At 46.1% G+C, this 22563-nt stretch overlaps 1 protein-coding gene across 1 annotated transcript in view; it reads left to right on the top strand.

Moving 5' to 3' along the window:
• GTPBP2 (GTP binding protein 2) overlaps positions 1 to 22563 on the top strand; it is a 128356-nt gene that overhangs the window by 14986 nt on the left and 90807 nt on the right. Inside the window, exon 2 of the mRNA XM_069236245.1 lies at positions 17827 to 17853. Coding sequence (XP_069092346.1) covers positions 17827 to 17853 — 27 coding nt within the window. The remainder of the gene's footprint in view (positions 1 to 17826; positions 17854 to 22563) is intronic.

Raw genomic sequence — 22563 nt, 5'->3', positions numbered from 1 at the left:
TCTCCATGCTGTACAGACATTCTCTCCGCCCATCGGCCCTCTCTCCATGCTGTACAGACATTCTCTCCACCCATCGGCCCTCTCTCCATGCTGTACAGACATTCTCTCCACCCATCGGCCCTCTCTCCATGCTGTAGACATTCTCTCCGCCCATCGGCCCTCTCTCCATGCTGTAGACATTCTCTCCGCCCATCGGCGCTCTCTCCATGCTGTACAGACATTCTCTCCACCCATCGGCGCTCTCTCCAGGCTGTACAGACATTCTCTCCACCCATCAGAGCTCTCTCCATACTCTACAGATATTCTCTCCACCCATCAGCCTGTCTCTATGCTGTACATTCTCTCCACCCATCAGCCCTCTTTCCATACTCTACAGACATTCTCTCCACCCATCAGCCCTCTTTCCATACTCTACAGACATTCTCTCCACCCATCAGCCCTCTTTCCATACTCTACTGACATTCTCTCCACCCGTCAGCGCTCTCTCCATAATGTACAGACATTTTCTCCCACCTGGTCTGCATGGTGCAGCGCTTTTCTACTCCAGCAGGGGCGGACCCCGTGCTTTATTATACCTCACTAATTAAACCTAATTTTTCAAGCGCCTTGAAACTTGCCTCTCCGGGGCTGTTTTGTGCCCTATAAACGGGAGGCGAGCAGCTGTTACTCTGATTTCCCGTGGGTGTTTGAGTGCCTCCGGCTCTTGTTGGTGCAGATTCACCCCGCCCCCGAGATTCAGTTTCATGTATGTGGCTTGCCCAGGCATGTGCGCTGTGTCCGTTTACCGCACATGCTGTACCTATCGGCGCCCCTCGAAGCGCTGTATACTTCTATCGCTTCCACTTGCAAGACTGTCAGTCAACCCGTGCAGGAGGGGGCGAGGTTCTTCTTGGCCGCCCCTCTGTGTGCATGCAGTGCCTAGTGCCTGCAGAGGCTCCGTGCCAGCTTCCCGAGCCCCCCTCCCCTTCACCCTCAGGCAGGAGCCGGCACACGAGCACGCCTCCCTGGCCTGCCTCATCCCTGTCTCCCGGGCCTCCGAGCTGACGTGGATCCACAACCCTCACCCCACCTAACACACAGGACTGCACGTGGCAAACATTCAAGGAGCTTGAAACTGGCGCCCCAGAGACAGAGAGCGAGAATGTGTGCACAGTATGTACGAGGAAGAATGTGCATACAGTATGTATGAAAGGAGGACTGACCGTATGTATGAGAGTAGGGCTGCAGAGACTGGACTGATAAGAGGGAATGTGTGCACATTATGTAGAGGCAGGAGGGGTGGAGAGAATGTGTGTACAGTATGTAGGAGGAAGACTGTGTACATAGTATGTATGAGAATAGGACTGGGGAGGTGAGAATGTGAACACAGTATCTGAGAGGAGGACTGCATAGACCGGACCGAGAAGAGAATGTGCGCACAGTATGTATGAGAGTAGGGCTACAGAGACGGGACTGAGAGGACAGTATGTATGAACGGAGGATTGCAGAGACAATGGGAGGTGAGAATGTGTACACAGTATGTATGGGAGAAGGACTGCAGAGATGGGGAGGAGAGAATGTGTGCACAGTATGTATGAGAGTAGGACTGCTGAGAGGAGCGGGAGGAGAAAATGTGTGCACAGTATGTATGAGAGTAGGGCTACAGAGACAGGACGGAGAAAAGAGAATGTGTGCACAGTATGTATGAGAGTAGGGCTACAGAGACAGGTCGGAGAGAAGAGAATGTGTACACAGTATGTATATGTGGCAGAATGTGTACACAGTATGTATGAGAGTAGGGCTACAGAGACGGGACTGAGAGGACAGTATGTATGAACGGAGGATTGCAGAGACAATGGGAGGTGAGAATGTGTACACAGTATGTATGGGAGAAGGACTGCAGAGATGGGGAGGAGAGAATGTGTACACAGTATGTATGAGAGTAGGGCTACAGAGACGGGACTGAGAGGACAGTATGTATGAACGGAGGACTGCAGAGACAATGGGAGGTGAGAATGTGTGCACAGTATGTATGAGAGTAGGACTGCTGAGAGAAGCTGGAGGAGAGAATGTGGGCACAGTATGTATGAGAGTAGGACTGCTGAGAGGAGCGGGAGGAGAAAATGTGTGCACAGTATGTATGAGAGTAGGGCTACAGAGACAGGACGGAGAGAAGAGAATGTGTACACAGTATGTATGAGAGTAGGACTGCTGAGAGAAGCTGGAGGAGAGAATGTGGGCACAGTATGTATGAGAGTAGGACTGCTGAGAGGAGCGGGAGGAGAAAATGTGTGCACAGTATGTATGAGAGTAGGGCTACAGAGACAGGACGGAGAGAAGAGAATGTGTACACAGTATGTATGAGAGTAGGGCTACAGAGACGGGACTGATAAGAGGGAATGTGTGCACATTATGTAGAGGCAGGAGGGGTGGAGAGAATGTGTGTACAGTATGTAGGAGGAAGACTGTGTACATAGTATGTATGAGAATAGGACTGGGGAGGAGAGAATGTGAACACAGTATCTGAGAGGAGGACTGCATAGACCGGACCGAGAGAAGAGAATGTGCGCACAGTATGTATGAGAGTAGGGCTACAGAGACGGGACTGAGAGGACAGTATGTATGAACGGAGGATTGCAGAGACAATGGGAGGTGAGAATGTGTACACAGTATGTATGGGAGAAGGACTGCAGAGATGGGGAGGAGAGAATGTGTGCACAGTATGTATGAGAGTAGGACTGCTGAGAGGAGCGGGAGGAGAAAATGTGTGCACAGTATGTATGAGAGTAGGGCTACAGAGACAGGACGGAGAAAAGAGAATGTGTGCACAGTATGTATGAGAGTAGGGCTACAGAGACAGGACGGAGAAAAGAGAATGTGTGCACAGTATGTATGAGAGTAGGACTGCTGAGAGAAGCGGTAGGAGAGAATGTGGGCACAGTATGTATGAGTACGGCTCCAGAGACAGGACGGAGAGAAGAGAATGTGTACACAGTATGTATATGTGGCAGAATGTGTGCACAGTATGTATGAGAGTAGGGCTACAGAGACAGGTCGGAGAGAAGAGAATGTGTACACAGTATGTATGAGAGTAGGACTGCTGAGAGAAGCTGGAGGAGAGAATGTGGGCACAGTATGTATGAGAGTAGGACTGCTGAGAGGAGCGGGAGGAGAAAATGTGTGCACAGTATGTATGAGAGTACGGCTCCAGAGACAGGACGGAGAGAAGAGAATGTGTACACAGTATGTATATGTGGCAGAATGTGTACACAGTATGTATGAGAGTAGGACTGCTGAGAGGAGCGGGAGGAGAAAATGTGTGCACAGTATGTATGAGAGTAGGGCTACAGAGACAGGACGGAGAAAAGAGAATGTGTACACAGTATGTATGAGAGTAGGACTGCTGAGAGAAGCTGGAGGAGAGAATGTGGGCACAGTATGTATGAGTACGGCTCCAGAGACAGGATGGAGAGAAGAGAATGTGTACACAGTATGTATATGTGGCAGAATGTGTACACAGTATGTATGAGAGTAGGGCTGCAGAGACAGAAGTGGGAGGAGAGAATGTGTGCACAGTATTTATGAATGCAGACCCCTCCCCTCCTCCCCCTGAGTTAGGAGGGGGGAATCGAGGATGTGTCCGCGGGGCAGGTGCTGCATCGATTCTTCTGGCGTAGCGAGTGGGTGCATGGATTTTCTCCTGCTTGCACTTCCTAGGGATTTTCTCCAGCTCGCACTTCCTAGGGACTGGAGTTGGTACCACTTGTAAGTTAGGACTTCTGGCACAAGAGCCCAGGCACTGGCAGATAGTCTTTGATGTCCCTGAGACTTGACTTAGGAGGCAAACTCAGTCCAAGCTCTTGGAAAACCTTTGGAAACAGGATGCAGAAAACCAAGTCAAGTCCTTTCACTCCCAGGACAGAAGCAGCAGGCCAGCACAACAAAGCAACAGTTAGAGTGGCAGTCCCTCCTACACCATCCAGCTCTTCTTCCTGGCAGAAATTCCATAGTCCAGAAGGATTCTAACTATGTGGTGTCAGAGGGCCAGTACTTATACCCATTTCTGTCTTTGAAGTAGGCAAACTTCAAAAGAGAGGTCTTTGTAGTGCACAAGACCCTGCCTTCCCTGCCCTGACCCCAGACACATTCCAGGGGTTTGGAGACAGTTTCCTGTTAGGACAGGCAGAGGCCTATTCAGGTGCAAGTGTCATCAGTTCCTCCCACCACTGTTGCCCATGACAACCCATAAGGATATGAAGGACACACCTCAACTTCCTTTGTGTGGCCCTCTAGAGTGAATGCACAAACAGCCCAACCATCACCTGGCGTGTATTCAGCAGAGAGGCAGAGGCACAGAATGGCCAAGCAACAAAATGCCCACTTTCTAAAAGTGGCATTTTCAAACTTAAAATTCAAAAACCAACTTCACCAAAGGATGTATTTTTAAATTGTGAGTTCCCAATGCTCCCAATGGTAAGTTACGCTTAAAAGATATTTCAAGGCAATCCCCGTGTTATCCTGTGAGAGAGAGATGGGCCTTGCAATAGTGAAAACAGAAATTAGCAGTATTTCGCTATCTGGACATGTAAAACACACCATTATATGTCCTACCTTTTAAATACCCTGTACCCTGCCAATGGGGCTACCTTGGGCCTACCTTAGCGGTAACTTACAGGTAATAAAAAGGAAGGTTTGGCCCTGGCAAGTGGGTGCACTTGCCAGGTCAAAATGGCAGTTTAAAACTGCTCTTGCACACTCGGACACTGCAGTGGCAGGCCTGAGAAATGGTTAAAGGGCTACTGGGTGAGTGGCAGAGTCAATGCTGCAGGCCCACTAGTAGCATTTGATTTCCAGGTCCTGGGCATACATGGTGCACTATACTAGGGACTTATTGGTAAATCATATATAGCAATCATGGATAAACCAATCAACATTACAATTTAGACAGGGAGCACTTGCACTTCAGCACTGGTCAGCAGTGGTAAAGTTCCCAGAGTCCTAAAACCAGCAAAAACGAAAGGCAGCACACAGCCAAGAACAAGAGGTTAGGGGCAAAAGTTTGGGGATAACCCAGCAAAAAGAGCCTTTTCCAACGAAGACTCTGAAGACCGTGGATGGGTTGATGAGAAGGTGCACAGATGTGTGAAAGTAAGACCCTAGAGAGACAGGATGGGTTGACGTGTGTGCAACAAATATAAGCAGTGGGACCCTGAAGAGGCAGGATGGATTGGTAAGAGACTACACATATTATGTAAAACTAGGCCCATGAAGAGAGAGACAGGGTGGATGGTTTGCCAAGCTTGTACACAGAATGTGACAAGTAGGACGCGGGAAAGAGGATGAGCTGACAGAAGGGTGTACAATGAATGTAACAAGTGGGACAATGGAGAGATGGGACTGGTTGACTAGAGGATATGCACAGAATGTAAGAGGCAGGACCGTGGAGAGATGGGATGACAAATGTGTGCATAGATTGTGAGAAGTAGGTGCTAGAGTGACAGGTTAGGGGGAGGCAAGAATGTGTACACATATATGAAATTAGGACCCTCTGGAGAGAAATATATTGTGTGCAAGAGTGAACAGAGTATGTGAAGGCAGGAACCTGCAGAAACCTGAGGTGGACACAAGTATGTATTGTATTGGTATTCACATAGACCTCACTACCCCTTATAAGGTGCTGAAGCACTTTGCGAGTGGTAGCACTACACAGTGTTAGTATTAAGCATAAAGTTAGTCACTTTATTTCTATGCAGTATCGTGTACTTTGCAATTTTATTTTCATACAGCTTGTGCAGATGTTTCTAGTTCCCTTAAGTGGGTGCTAATCTAGTTAGTAGGGTGTTTCTCACTTGTGGTAACATTGTCGCACGTAAGGCTGCTCATCACACAGAATGTGTGAGAGTAGGACTGCAAAGACAGGATGGGGTCAGTAGTGTGTACATAATGTATGAAAAGTGGGAACCTGGAAAGAATGGACAACTCTGAGAAGGCTTTGATACGCAGTTCGTGTTTTTTGATTTGCCATTAATCTACACGTGGTCCTAGTGAGTTAATGTAAGGCCACGCAAAATGCTCTTGTGTTGCTTTTATGCCTTTTTTTTTTTTTTTTAACTTTACTTTTTTTTGTATGCATTCAAGTTAAGGACTATATGAGGCTATCTGTGTAGTAACAACTTGCTGGTGTAAAGGCGGGAATGGAGGGTTGGAGGTTCCTAAATCTATAAACATAAAGGGCTTGGGATCTAGACCATTCCATGTGCACAGGGCGCCATCGCACGTGGCACAGCTCATTTCAGTGTTCCAACCCCTCAGTCTCAGTTTGTGCTCTAAATGTCTCCAACAAAGCATCCCACTCCAGTGATATTGGTGTCTGTCGTAGCCCTCTGTACTCTTGGTGTCGGAGTACCAGGCTCTCAGCTTGATCCCAGAGCAGCACCTCCTATCTCCAGGACATAATGGGTGGAGCCTGGGGTGACTTCCAGCGCTTGGTTAACTGCAGTTTCTGGTAGCCTGGTCCACAAAGTGCAAAGTCATTCTAGAGCCTCGACATCTAGGATATAAACCTAGTAGAAAATGATCTAGTGTTTGCCCCATAGCGCGCGTGCTATCTGTTAATAATGCCCCTATTTCAGACCAATACTGTGAGAGGGAACGGCATGCCCACATCATATGGAGAACGTTACCATCGAGAGTATGACATAGAGGACAATGGGCTGAAGCCGAGGGGTATATCCTATTACGTCTATGTGGTGTAAGATATGCATGATAAAAGAGAGAATTGTATCGGCTTAAATCTGGAATTGCGTGAAACTTTTGTGTTTTTTTTTGTTAGTTTTTTGTGTGTATTACAGTAGAAAGGTCCATTCCTTAAGCGTGATGTCCCGCACAATGTCAGCAGGCCATTTTGTTTTAAGCATATCTAATGATGTGCATGGAGTCCCCAATACAGCCATCGGGTAAGGTGTCTACCGTGTCCCTTTGTTTGAAGAGCCCAAAGAAGTTAATGTGTTACCGGTTCTGAACTGTCGGAAGCCCAGTATCTGCGCATATAGGCAATATTTTAGCATGGGTCAAAATAAGAGTCTCGGGCAGCCCATGAGCCTGCACAAAGTCCGAATGTGGCATTAGCATGCCATCTTCAAACAAGTGTCCCAAGAAACGGATTCCTTGTTCCTCTCAGACCTGGAGCATGGCAGCTGGTGTAGTCCCTGAGGGGGTGAGGACCCCGCAAAGTGGCACACTGGGTGTATGGGACCAATGAGACAGTATATTGCATCGCCAGTTTCCAGTACGCTAGGGCAATACGAAACTGCAAAGAAGCACCTATAGGAGTCTTAGTGGGGTTAGGGCACCGCAATCTGTGTAGGAGGCCCCTCCTCAGCATTGAAGTCGTGCAATTGATTTCTCCCAAATTATGGCTGGCTAACCAGTAAGATAACCATTGTAATTGTCGTGCCATGCAATAAGCTTTAAAATCTGGAGCCCCCAGGCAGCCCATGTCGGGCAGCAACTGCATCTTCCCCAGACTGACTCGGTGGCGGCCCTTCCCCCATATCAGATCATTCAGCAAGGAATTTAGTAACTGAAATACCAGAATTGGCACCAGAAGTGGCAGATTGACAAAGTAGTATAAGACGTGGTAATTCTACAATTTTTGCTAATGACACCCTGCTTGACACAGAAGGGGTAGAGTGGTCCGAAAATCTGCTTGAGACCAGAGTGTTGTAATCACCCACATTAGGTTACCCTCTATTAAGTCTGTGTGATCACAGTATACTCTGATACCGGAAAGACACAGACGCTGTTGCAATGGTAATGGAGCCGATCCCAATTGATAATGCTGTGTAAGTGTCCCGAAAGGAATATATTTAGGATTTATCTGGATTAATTTGGAGCCCGGAGATAACTGCAAATTGAGATCTGTCCCTCTCGCGCTGTATCTTCCCACAAATTCCTACAATATAGGATCATGTCATCGGCATATAATGAAATAGAGTGAATAGTGGGACCTAACACAATCTTCCATTTCCTTGCACTCTGGCGGAGGTGGTGTGCGAGGGGCTCCATTGTCAATACACATAAGAGGGATGGCGCCAGCCCTGTCTATTTGCAGGATATATTTGGTAGGAGGCGGCGATATGTGCACCAGTCTTAGCTCTAGCTGTAGGAATAAAGGAATAGGAATAAATAGGAATAAAGGCGCTTCACCCATCGGATATATTCTGGGGGTATTCCGAAGGCCTTCAGAGTTGCTAACATATAATCCCAGCTAAGAGTATCAAATGCTTGCTGCATATCTTAGGATATGCAGCCGGCATAAGGCTAGAGGTGTTTCATCTCATCCATCAGCTGAAACAACCGCAGAACTTTCATCGATGCACCACAACGTGGAACAAAGCCACTTTGATCCATGTGCAGGAGCCACAGAAGGAATGGAAGGAGGCGGCTCACCAGTATCCTACTGAGGTGCTTATACTCTCTATTTCAAATAGACCGGGGTCTATAGGAGGACATCTCTACAAGGGGCCTGTTAAGTTTAAGGTGCGAGGTCACGGCGGCTTTCCGGGTCAAAGCGGGAAACATTTACTCTTCCAGCGACCTGATATATAGTTTCTCAAGTTGGGGAGCGGACTAGTGGCATATGTGGAGTGAAACTTAAGCGGCAGTCCATTGGATCTTTGGGTTTTGTTGCGAACCAGCTCCCTAAGTGCCTCCCGGGTCTGAGCTGACGGTCGGAGCTCTTGGCGCCTCCTCTCTGCAACCCCCACTTAAGGAAGTGTGTGATGGTGCAGAAATGAGCGTATGGTGGCTAGTTCACAAGGTTGAGGTGCAACGTATAAATCGGCATAATATTTATGGCAGTCATTGATACCTATTTGCGTATTCATTATGCCCAGGTGTGGGGAGTGTATTGATAGTGTAGGTGATCGCTGCAGCCTAATTAATCTAGCAAGGGGGGTGCCAGGCTTGCCTGCTTCTGTGTGTACCATTTGAGCGTAAGACCTGTAGTCAATGACCCCGAGGCGCTCAAGGAGTTCCGGGTGACGGATTCAGGCTGATTATAATTGAGTGTTTGTGTCACCCTGTGCTGCCGCCTGCTCCATAGTGCCCAGATTATTTTTTAGTTGTGTGAGATATCCCCCCCCGCAAAGTACTCCCGCTAGCATGGAAATTGAGGCCCCTCGCAAGACAACCTTGAAGGCCTCCCAATCTACCATTGGGAGGAGGCTGTGTCAGTGTTCTCTGGCAAGAATACATCAATAGTGGTTGCCAGAGTCTCCCGATATACTGTGTCTTCTAGTAACGTGGGTTGGAAGCGCGGGCACACAGCCCCAGAGTGTGATTTCAAGTGCATTATGGTCTGACAATGTTTTGCCTAAGTATGTGACATGAGTTATGTGGGGTTGCAAGCGGGAGGTACATAGAAACAAATCCAAGCAGGAGTGGAACATGGGTAGGGGGAGTTAAATGAAAATTCTTTAGAATCAACGTTGCGACTGCGCCACACGTCCAAGAGATCTCAACACACTGCCACAATGCCTTGGCCTGTCGAATCGATGTAGTGTTCAGGAGGGATGGATGTAAGCGGTCCATAAGAACATCGAGAACTGCATTAGACTCCCTACCCAACACCCAGGGGAGATGGGCCCAGTCTGATAACATTGTGGAGAGATGGGAAAGGAATATGTCTTGTTCTTGGTTCAATGCATAAAAACATTCCAACACTACCTGCTCACCATCAAGTAGGTCCTGTAGTAGCACATGATGATCTTGTGTATCGATTTTAGTGTTGGGGCTAAGAACGGAATTCTTGCCTGTATCCATATGGCTGCCCCTAGGCAAAGGCAGAAAAGGAGGTATGAAAGAGCTGCCCCCTTCTTTCCACTGTAACTTAAGGGCTTCCGGTGTGGTAAGGTGTGTTTCCCGTAGAAAGGTCAGGTGTGCACGTCGACGATGCAACTGTGCCAGAACTCTGTGACATTTATAAATCGATCCCAACCCCCTCACATTCCAGGTGATTATATTGTAAGATTTAGAGATTGTAGCCATTACGACCAGTGTATGACATACAAGTCAGTGCCACCAGTAAGGGACTTGTGTGCCACACCTGTGATCCAATAATAACCGAAGCATAATAACAACCAACATTACCCAATTCGAGGGCCAGCATAGAAAACCTCGCTCGACCAAGTAACCAAACATGACAGAATTTAACTGATATGGAGATACCATGGCTTATGCTGGTGGGGTGCCGTGGTCCCTGTGCCATGCTACGCAGTTACAAGATAAGTGTTCCTTTCTCACTATTGGAGGCTCCGACCCAGGCCCCATTTATGACAAAATGGACACATAGCAATTCCCAGTACCAAGGCAGAAAATATAAGGATATTGCATGTAAATACCAAGTAACAGTTATTGGACTGGTGGGCAACATATAGAACATTAAACAGCATTCAGTGTAACAGTAAAGATTATGGTGTGCAGGGGGAGGGCCTGCCCCTTCAGAATCCACAAGTAGCAACTCTGTGTAGGAAGCAAGTAGTCAGGTTCCACCGTATTTCGGGCCCTCAAAAGTCATTGGCAGTCTGTGGTGTTACAAGCAGTAGTAAGTCTGTGCTGCCCTCAGTATAAGAATCTGAGTCTCCAGCCAGGGCTGATTCTGTGCTGAACCTTGAGCTGGGGTCACACATGACAGGGTCGTTGCTAGTTGAATTGCCTTGAGCTTGCTCACATGGGCCTGTTGTGGGGATGGTGCTGCTCCAGTGTCCACCCTAGCGCCTGACTTATGGTGCCTACGCTGGGCCCGGCGGCCAGACATTCGAGGTTCATTCCCACGTGGCTGTCTATCTTGCGACCCCTGGAAATTCTGATCCACCCATTCTCTGGCTGCCACTGGTGAATCAAAAAAGTGAGAGCGTCGCTCATGTATGATTTTTAGCTTGGCTGGGAATATTATTGCATACACTAGACCAAGAGTTCTGAGAGCTTCACTTCCTGAAACAAAGCCCTCTGGTGCTTTACCGTCACCGTGTAATCTGCACATATATAGACACTCTTGCCCCTTTAACTGTAAGTGGTGCGTGTTCTTGTGCTGCATGGAGTATCCTGTGTCTCTAAAGTTAAAGATTTTAGCCACTATCAGCCTCTGAGGGCACCTAGAATGGGTTTCCTGGCGGGCACTTGACGCGCCTGTTCCATCGTGAAGATGGCGGGCAGACCCTCAGGAGCTTCCTGTGACTGCAGCCATGTTTTGATGAATTGGGTGGGCTGAGTGCCTTCAGAACCTTCTGGTAGACCCCCTATGCGGATATTATATTTGCGTGCCCTGTCTTCTGCATCTTTGGCTCTGTCCTGAAGTTCTTCTACTTGTTTACGCAACAAGGTTATCGCTGAACCATGTTTTGCATGTCCTGGGGTTAAAGTAGCTAGTGTTTGTTATGGCGATTTGACCCTGTCTGCAAGTTTATGGTGATAGTCTTTTATCAGACTAATCTCTGTGGTAAGGGCGCCAGGTTTCTGTTCCATGGCTACTTTGGAGTTGCGTATTTCTTGCAGTATGATATCCAGTTTGTCTACTGGGGGTACTACCAGCAGTGGGGATGGAGGGGATACAGTCTGCACAAGTTGAGGTAACTGATTCCTCCAAAGGCGGGGAACGTGCCTGCAGGCTTTCATCTAGCCTGTGGGACTTGGTCTTGGTGCACCCCATTGTGCAAGCTAAGGGAGAACCGGCCGCCTCTAGTGCCCCCTTTGTAGTGTCCTCCTGTAAGCCCTGAAGGGGTGTTACACCATGGCTGACCACCGGGCAAGGCCACACAAGCACATAACTCAACACTGTTGGAGTTTACCACTATGGCGATCCCCCAGAGGGCACTTTCCGCAGGGCTCAATTACAGCGCTGCGGGAATCCAGTCACCATCGTTCAACAGGTAAGGCTCACATTGAACTAGATCGAGTTAGGTAGACCAATTTGGCGCCAATACTGCCATCCTAGTCACCGGTACCGCTAGGCTGTTGTATCTTGTGGCTTGGCTCTCTGCCGGACCTCACCGGAGTCCAGACGTTGCCGGCACCGCCTCATGTAAAGGCTGCCCGCCGGGGCCAAACTCCATGCAACCCACCAGGCCACTTTGCATCGCTGGGTCAAACAAGTGTTCTCCGCCAGCGCAGCTCCAGTGACTCGCCAACTCCAGAGGCCCACTCTGGTCTACTGGCCTCCCGGGGCACCAGTCAGCGCCACGACCATTGAGGCGCACGCCTCCAGTTTGCCCCCACCAGACTCTCTCTCGCTACCCTGGATCCCGGCCCCCTCCTCGCTGCATTGCACGGTCAGGACGCTCCAGGGCAGTTGCTGCATCGCCAGAGGGCTGCTGAGCTCCAGCAGGGCAGGAGCAGAGCGGAAGGCTCCGCGTAAGGCCGCTGCTCATCACGGGCCGGCCTGGCTCCACTGCGGCCCCACTGTGGTCAACCAAGCGCATCGCCGAGCCCCAGCTCAGACTTCAGCGCGGCCCGCATTCTCTGAGTTGCGGACTACATTGGATCGATGAATTGGGGCAGATTGTGGCCAATTGTAAGTATCATTTATGGGCCCAGGTCTGGAGCTGCGGAGTCTGACGTCTGCCATCTTAAGCAGTTGGCCCTGTCCAAACTAGCACCCCTCATGTTCGCTACCTCTTAGTTGTATGTTTTTTTTTTTTTCACCCTATTTTGAATATATGATAGTTGTTAGAGGAAGGCAGGTCCTCACCCACATAGCGTGCCCTGCTACATCGGATTCTCTAACACTGGGGAGCTCCCTTTTGTGTTTGCCGCCATTTGTAAAGCACGCTAGTGCCCCTCATGTAGTGTGACTGCAGGCTGACTTGTGGGTGTGGTTGCAGATGTGAGTGTAGTATAACCTGCACGAGCAGAGTTTGGCCTAGTGATCTGTGTGCCACCCCGACCTTGATTTTCAGCCATCTACCTCCCCTTGAGTTACAGGTTATGGGAATGTAGTCAGCGAAGTATCAATCCTGCATCCTTTCAGCGTCCTCCAGTAGAAGAAGTGAAATCTTATACGCATTGAGCTTGATAATGGCCAACTCCAAATCAAGGAAGGACGTCTGCCTCTCAGCCCTAGGCTGATGATAAACCGCATATTCATTACTCTCTCTTGAATTAATCAGGTGGTTAGCGAGCTTCTTGTACCAAGTGCTGCGTTTACACGTCGCATTGTACTGTTAAATCAACTGGACAGGTTTTTCTGCCTCATGTTCTTATTATTCTCAAGGATACAGTAAGGCTTATGTACTTCTGCCACATGACCCCAAACTGTGAAGGATAGTGCTTGCATCGTGAATTGTAGTGCGTGCTTGTTCTGTTTGTTACAGAGTTTGATAGCTAGCAGTTTGTTGCAATGCACTGTCCTTTTTGTGGCTGTTTGCATACTATCTCCTGAGAGAATCCTTTGTGATTGCTTTGAATTGTCCCATACTTCACAGAGCCAATGTTTTACAAGTTGCTGAACAGCTGTATTGCTATAGAAATTGTCTACATGAACCAGTTGAACTCCAGCACAGCATATAACTGTTGATGCACAACCAAGTTTTTTTCAGGTACATACTGCCTGAACAGCAGCAGCCCATTGTACAATCTTACCGATTCATCCCACACTGGCCTGGAGTGTGTATTTCAGGGAACTCGGCAGAAATATTGTACAAGAGGCTGACTTGTGAGCAGTCGGTTATGATGGTTACATGACAATTCTGCAGAATTATCTTTGTAACGCAACAGGTCCCTGAATTAAAAAAAAATTAAAAAAAATATTTTCTCATGATAGATCGAAAGCTTGGTATTGCCCTATGTATATGGTATTTCTATGGTACAGACCAAGTCAAAAGGCAATGCATCGTTTTGCCATAACAGTATGAATTTATTATTGATATATTGCACAGAATCCCCACGAGTCTGGTGGGAGATCACAGGTGTGTGCTAGAATGAGTCATCAGGGTACCGTCATGCACCCTACAAAAAAATGTTTGACATGCAGATTAGTTAATTAAAGCTCACATCTTCCACAAAAAGTTTGTAGTAGTCAATGGGCAAAGAATTACCAGTGCTGACTTAACACTCCAGATAAAGGCTTGTAACTATAGGGTGGTTGTCCAGTGAGCAGCTTTTGCTGTGCTTTACACAGCACCTTCTATGTCCTGTAGACTGTGCTTCGATTACACTGTCTCACAAAAGTAAATGTGCTTGTGAAGGAACTTCACTACTGCATGGATGTGTTGAACAGCAGTGTTCTTGCTCTTTACTGGAAGAGCATGCTTCATCTGATGGATGTCCACCAATGGTAGATGAATTCAGATGTTGTCTCGGGGGGGTGTGTATATATATATCAATCACCTGGCTTAACCACCTGCCCCACACAGGCTCTGCAGGGAAGGGAAAAGAGCACACCAGATTCCAGGAATGAATGGAAGGCAATATATATATATATATATATATATATATATATATATATATATATATATATATATATATATATATATATATATATATATATATATATTTTTTTTTTTTTGTTTCACTCCATGCCAGGGGTCATGACACCACCCTGTTCAAGAACACAGCGGTAGAGACACCACTGGGTTACTGCTTGGGGTTCAAGTCCCACTAAACCCATGCTGGAATCCTCTCCCTAGGCCAACAGGGTGACTTGAAATGGCACAGGCGGCAACCACCACTCCTTCCCGCTATGGTTAAAATAGTTTTGAACCTTTTCCATTCCTTAGGTGGAAAAAGGGGTTGATTGGCTGCCACCTTAACTTTCCCACTCCTCACCTCAGGTAACAGAAAAATACCGGGATAATAGCATCATTGCTCCCCTAAAGCCAAACACTTCAGTCCCACATTTGATTCTAGAATCGAGGCATCATTAGAAAGGTAAATAGTCTCCCCTTTTCTAAGGTTTCCTGTTCATTTAGCGCAGCTACCCTGCGATCGCCAAGCAAGAACCCTACACTAGGGCACCAGACTAATATAGATTTGTGGAGCATAGCCATGCTGGCACGGGGGCCAACTTCCCAACACTCTTCCTTACCTACAAGCCTGATTTCTGACTATCGGGGACACTTATTTCTTCCTTTTTAGGTCGAGCCTAAGCAGCACACATGGGCTGTCTCAAATTGTTCTAATCTACTTCTGTGGGCTTGCACCACGCCCATCACTTTCATTTGTTCCTTTGCCTGCCTTTCCAATTTCCCTTGATTTAGATTATTTTAGAAGGTAAATGCTTTACGTTTGTCCCTCCTTGAGGCTGCTTTGTTACTGCCTTGGAGACTGACTTTGTTACATAGATTATTGCACGATGTGCCACTTAGCTTAGTGAGGTGCACTACTTTTTACTTTTGCCTCGCCATTCGTGCTGCGTGGCTGTATGCTTCTTCCTCTTCCTTGTTTTGAACATGCTGCTGTTTCTTTGTTGTGTCTGTGCACAAAAGCTGGAGGGGGTATTTTTTATTTAATAATTATTTATTCATTTTTTTTAAAGGTTCATATAGCACAATTGGAGGACACTTTACATGAGTATGTGAAGTTTCATATAGCCGCAAACTCGACCTGAGGAGCACTTCATGACTACCACTTACGTACAAATTTAGCAGTTGAAAAATATACAAATTGGACCATTTAAAACAGAAAAAAAGACAGAAATCCTTAACGCGGCTCTCCAGGTACAGCCATAGAGTCAATAAGTCATTATTCACTGCACTCAGGAAAGTTGCCCGATAATGCTTTGCAGGGCATTTCTTTTTCAAAACACTTTTGCCCATAACTCAGCCTGTGGTGTTCCTAGGACAATGGGACCACCACCAAACCGTTCAGCGGGGCACATTCTTTCTGTCTGGGTCATCTGTGGGTCCCAACACTAGGTTTAGTGGGGAACCAAAATAGTATTCTCTCCCACCATTCAATGTCTTTTAAAGCTCTCTCGTGGTTGGGACTTTTGTTTTACAGCTGGGAGTAGTTTGTGTTTTAAGGGCCTTGTTTGTAATAGTATTGCAGTAGGCCTGCTAGGCCTGAAAATGTGTAATGCACTGTGCCCTCTAGGGGCTACCTATATGGTTACACTGCATTACTTTCTGCCATTCTGTTTTCATGTCGTTCGGCCCTCTAGGGGCTGACTAGAAGGTTACATGAGCATGTTTCTTACAAATGTTATTTTTGTTGTGGTGTCCTCTAGAGGCTGTTCTGAGCATTACAGTCAAGATACTGCAATATTCGCTGCACTCGGAAACTCGCCCCATAATACTTTGAGGGGCATTCCTTTCACAAAACATTTTTGCCCATAACTCACTGTATGTTGGTCACAGGACTGTGGGATCACCATCAAAAGGGTCAGTACAACACACTTTCTGTCTAGATCATATCTGGGTCCACAGTAGGTTTAGGGGTGGGGGGAGCAAAATTTAATCCCTCCCACCGTTCAATGTCTTTTTAAGCTCTCATTGTTGGAACTTTTGTTTTACAGCTGGGAGTAGTTTGTGTTTTTAAGGGCCTTGTTTATAATAGTATTGTAATAGGCCTGCTAGACCTAAAAATGTGTAAGGACTATGCTGCATTACTTTCTGCCATTCTGTTTTTGTGTCGTTATGCCCTCTAGCAGCTGACTATATTTTTACATTAAAAATGCTATTTTTTATTATGGCGTCCTCTAGGGGCTGTTCTGAGCATTACAGTCCACATATTACAATATTCGCTGCACTTGGAAAATCACCCCATAAAGCTGTGCAGGGCATTCCTTTTACAAAACATTTTTTCCCCATAACCATCCGCACAACATGCTCTTTCTATATAGGTCATCGCTAGGTCCCCCACAGTAGGTTGGGGGGACTCCAAATTAATAATATAAAAATATATAATTAATAATGGCAAGATTTTCATTTTTTGCTGCAGATAAAGGTAAATGGAAGTGCTTTAGCTATGCACTGGAATTGTGGCAGAGGATCAAATTATGTGGCAGTGTTGACTAATGTATGTCGGTGCCAATAGCTGTAACACAAGCAAACACAAGACCTATTGCATTGCAAATGCTTGTTTTATATTGCCATTTCAAAGTTTTCCCAATCTGTTTATTCATATGGAAACCTTGGATCTACTTTGTTGCTCTGGAGATACTTCTTATGCTGATTAGCGTAAAATCTTGCTTGGATCGAAACGCCGTTGACAATACATGGCATAAAGACTTATGAAAAAAAATAATAACCTTCGACCCACAAGGAGAAATGCATGATTATCTAAATGGATTAATGAATAGACACTTTGTGATTTTTGTAATTAATTGATGCTTGAATCAGAGTCTGTCATAAGTCTACTGCAGTTTCAGTCTGGATCATGTTTTCGGGCTTTGTTTTATGTTTTGTTCTACTCCTTTCACAGATCACTTTATATAACTTTATAATTGTTATGTAGATCTTGTGTGTGTAGAATTTGTATATACTTCGCTTATTTATGGTTGATATTTGAATATATGCAAAACCATGTAATTAATTTGGGTCTTCACTGTTTGGACAAATTATTTGCCATAAATAGGAATCATTGCGGTCTATAAAGTGCATTATTCTTTTTCTTTCTGAATGATACCTAGTGGAACAGTTGTTGCCCTTTTTTTAATATTATTTTCTTTGTTCCTAGTAAAGTGTGCCCAGTGTAGCACTGCATTAACCCTGGGCGCAGACAGTTCCTTGATCACGTTGCCCTCTGTCATCCTCTTTGAGTGGTGCTTGAATAAATAATTATTTGTTGCTATCTGGAATTGAGTTGTAAATGAATACCACATCTTAAAACCCAATTTTCTTTCTTTTGCAGGCAGAAGAAGGAAACATAGAATACAAGGTAGGAGGCTCTGTTTACTTCCAAACGTGTGCTCAGCTGTGGCTGCTTGTGCCGAATGTACAATAGTGTTTGTCATTGCCTATAGTCTCTTTGGAACTTAATCGTTGCCATAAATATCATTGGGCCTTTTGTGCTCATTGTCATTCTTTGTGTTGCACATCTAAACAGGGATATAGGCCTGTTCATTAGTGAAGCTATAACCATGTGCTGTCATAGGACTCTTACCATGGGGGGAGACTGCTAAGTTTGGGGCAGCGGTATCACCGAGTGTGGGTGACTGAGTCAGTCCCACACTGACTGGAAGCTTTCGGCCAGACTTTGTGAGCTAGCAGCACCATACCGAACCCTAGGAAATAAAGGTGATTTTTGCCAGCCTAGAAACATGACACACTGACTCCTCAGAAATCGTGGTGGAACAGATCATACTCCTTTCTCGCGTTTGCACAAGGTTTCACACATGCCATGGCAAACAGAGATGCAGAGTAAGTTTCAATTTATAAGCAATTGCATCCCGCTATAAAAAGCATGATCTGTGATTTATTAGGAAGATGAAACGTAATACAGTGATGATTATGACCATTAGAGTAAAACATATAAAAAGTCCCACCATCCAGATCTAACCATAAGATCTAATGATTCCTACCTACACCCTAATGTGTAAACCTGAGGACATAGCAGTGTTTGCCCTTCTGCCCATCACAGTCTATGGAAGAATCCCTGACCCCATACCTGAAAGATAGGCAAGGTTCTGCCTCTTGTCTGCTGGCAATCCTTCTGGTTGGCTGGAAAGACAAGGCCAGGATCAGCAGAGCTGTCAACAAAGTGGTGAAAAGCATCAGGTATCCATGGCTGAAATGCCCTCTCCCCTCCTTTGGCCTATGCAGTGTTTAAACATGTTGTGTTCTAAGAACAGGCCTGAAGTGTTGCTATGTCTAGGGTTGAGGTTTGGCTTTGTAACTCTTGGAGCGGCAACAGTGGGTAAACTATTGTGTACAAAGATAGCCTTGAGTAGGGCACAGAGTGAAATACGTGGAAAGTACTAATAAACATAGAATACGAGCAACAATGCTTTCTAAGTAGCTGATTAAAATATAAAAGCTAAAAAGCAGCCTCTGCTAAAATATAATGAAATGAATAAAATGTGTGTGTAAAAGGGCACAGGTTACAGGCCTGGAGCTAAAATAAGGCTTCCCAATCTAGGCGCTAAAAGGAGCCCATGACAGTGCACCTCAGGAATCCTACATCTGCATACAGAACTGCATTGACCATGTTAGTAGGTCTGGCTAGAATTGAGGTTGTCTCTTTAGTAACCGTTGAGTTAAGCACTCTTACACATCGTACATGCACTCATCTACTATTCCTTATACACGTATGCCCATCGATTTACCAATTAACTCCTTCTTACCTTCTCCCATTCACAGTAAATCATGCAAACTCAGCAAGTCAATGCAAGGTAAATGTAAAAAGCATAAAATTATTAAGAAAATAATCCCCCAGTTATGCCGAGCATATGCTTGCAATGCGAAATAATTAAATAATAAATGTAGACATGGTAGCAACCGGCAATCCTATAATTGGTCTGTGTATAGCGCATCATGGCAACCACATTTAGAATCAATGTGGTGTCCATCTTAGAAGGGTTAAAAAATTGTACATTATGCACTATAACCTTTTGAGGGTGGGTACCTACTTTTAGAAGTTTAGCTGGATGGAATACTTCACTTGGCAGCTGAAATGACGGCAGGCCAGTGGCTGTGTAGCAATGTCTGAGAAGAAAAAAGGAGTAGGAATCCTTCTGGTAGACTACCAGGCCTAAAATGAGAAAGGGTACCCAATGACAGACTGTAGGAAAACAGGCTTTTTACATGTTTCGTCCCACTTTTTGCCACCATTTGGACTACTGGCTGCTGTTTTTTGACTCTGACAGTGCACTGAAGCCTGCTAACCAGGCCCCAGTGCTCTCTCCTTAAACATGATGAATGGATTGGTATCCCTAATTGGCAAGGACTTTAACCCACTTATAAGTCCCTAGTATGTGGTACCAGTAGTATGCAGGGCATGGGTGTTAAAGGGTTTACTAGCGCCTGAAGCTCTATTTGTGCCACCCTGAATGACCCAAGTAAACATATGATGGCAGGCCTGCCATTGGAGAGTGCAGGAACTATGCAAACTGCTCCAATTCAACTTTGCCCTCTCCATGTTGCAAGGTGAAAACACGGCTTGTAATATGTCAGTCACCCCTAAGGTAGGCCTTGTGAGGCCAGGAAGCAGTGTGCATTATATTAAGTGACACATAACTGTCCCTATAGTGGCCTTTTGCATCACAGGCTACTTGTTTTAAGTGGTCTGCGGGCCATAGGGTTAACATGGACTGCCACCTGGGCACCCCGAGGTCACCAGCGCCATTACGAGCCCGCTGAAGTATGTTGTGTTTGGTATCAAAGTGTCTCATTAAACCTAACTCTAATCCGAAGCCATATTTAATGTGACATGCATGTAGGTGGCTACCTTAGAGGTTGTCCACCTGGTTACCCCAGCATTACCTGTGACCAAGCTGACAGCCTGCAGCTACTGCCACCAAGACAGGATCTGACTTCCTGCAAGGAAGTGTGAATGCTCCCAGGAGTCAGAAAGAAAGACCTGCTTGGGCCGGAGGTGTCACCTCCCTCCTAGCAAGATGGCTAGTGAATTGGCACATCAAGGCGGTGAGCATCAGAGGGTGCACCGCCTCTGATATGCAAGTAGGCTGTCCCCCAGAGAAGGACAAAGCTGCTTCCCTGCCCCAGGCACATTTGCGCCTAGGCAAGCAGCAAAATTAGGTAGTCGGGAGGTGCACACCCCAGGTAAGATAAGATAAGATAATACTTTATTGCACGATAAAGTAAAATCATTACAATCTGGGACTCCCGAACAGGGGAGGAGCAACACCAAATAACAGAAATAAAAGCATACATGTAAAACAGCTGAAAACATAGGCAAAGAAGAGGCACATTGAAAATGGAATGCATTCAAAGGACAATAATAGTGAGCGGGCTGTTCCTAACTAAAAGGCTCCCCATTGCACCCCTTCAGTTACTGTTATATGTCAAATGGGGTGGGTGGCTAGTTAGCAGGTCTTTAGAGCACTGGCAAGTTAGTCATTATGAGATTGACATTCAGCACTGGGATGGTCTCGGACCTGCCAAGAGGCCAGTAAAGCAACTGCAGCTTTCAAGAACTTCACGAAGCTTGAGCTAGCTGTGCAGATTCACCTCCTCTCATACATGCTTCTACGGCACCTCGGCAAGTCTGGACATATATAAAATGCGCCAGACCGGCCGAAGTCAGAACATCCTTAGTAGGAACAGCTTCTCACTGATACAGAGAACATGGGTCAGAGATTCCTCTCCCTTTGCGCAGAGGTGACATTGCCTGTCAGTGTCATCCTAGTTCCTTCGGCCATACCAGTTGAACTTTAGAGGGACTAATCCGAAGTGCAAGCCCATTAGCTGTTGTTTCGTGGTTATATTGAGGGGCAGAGCAAGATAGTGTGGGAGGGACCCTGGTTCGTACACACCCTACGAGCCAGGTAAAATTGTACTGCTTTGGTGCAGGGACCCACACCAGCTGAACCTCCAGTGGGTTCCTATTAACTCAACCTGCAAGTGACCAATTGTCACTACCCGTTTTCTCCATTGACCGCAATTTTCCTTGATGGTACTTAAAAGTACTTAAACATGTACCTCTAGTAATGCCTGACTCCTCTGTGCCACACGACCAGGTTTAAGCTAGGGATTTATTATTGTGAATCCAAAGGACCCAATTTGGGGCATTGTGAGACTATTGCTTAGTGAGACCTAACCAGCCTCACTACATAATGCCCCACTTTCCTGCACAGGCCCTGAAACCTGCTCACCCAAGCATACTTATTTTCCAGCAGGCATGCATGTAACGGTAGGCGGGCTGCTGAAACCTTAAGCAAGGCTTAGCTCAAGGTCCAGTTGGAACTTCAAGCCCACAACGAGCCGAACTTTTATGTCACTTCTGCCTGACACTCTTGCTCTGCACCTCATATACATAGAGGTTAAAACAAATTAACATATGGGATGAAAAGCGGAGGCAAACAGATGCCCGTTTAGTGGCTGATATGTACGAAGTGAGACCAGAAAACCTAGATTAATCACGGTTTCCCTGTTTAGCAAAATTGTGGGATCTTAAGCAAATATTTAATTTTACAGACCCTTCTTTTTCTTCACTATATCATACATAAGCACCTTCAAATACATTAGATCAGAATACCAGCTGTGCAAAAATCTATTGTGTTTGATGTTATAGTCTATAATGTTGCTCTAAGCCCCAGGATACTTAATGTTCACACGATCACTGTTTTGCCTCTTAGTTCATTTATGGCACTGTATCCAGGGTGAGGAATAGTTCTGATTTCATGTTTAAACTGTCTCCCTTTTGATAATTACTTCTTTGTGCAGCGTTATAATGTGGTGTATTGATGTCAAGGTTTCTCTCTGTTAAAGGGAATGCATTTTTTTTTTTAATTTTGGAGAGATTTTATCGTATTTTAGGTGATGTTGTATGATTTACATAGCAAACATTTTTGGGCTCAACTAGTGCACTGACACCAAGAACCAAGCCAGACCCTTGGTTCGGTTGTGACTCAGCTCACCCACCTTTGCATGTATGTGATCAGCGGATGTGCTCCTATTTCTCTATACA

The sequence above is a fragment of the Pleurodeles waltl genome, chromosome 5, assembly GCF_031143425.1.
Source record: "Pleurodeles waltl isolate 20211129_DDA chromosome 5, aPleWal1.hap1.20221129, whole genome shotgun sequence".
NCBI classification, from domain to species: Eukaryota; Metazoa; Chordata; class Amphibia; order Caudata; family Salamandridae; genus Pleurodeles; species Pleurodeles waltl.
The sequence above is the reverse complement of the archived record's forward strand: the minus strand, read 5'-3'. Positions and strand labels throughout refer to the sequence as shown.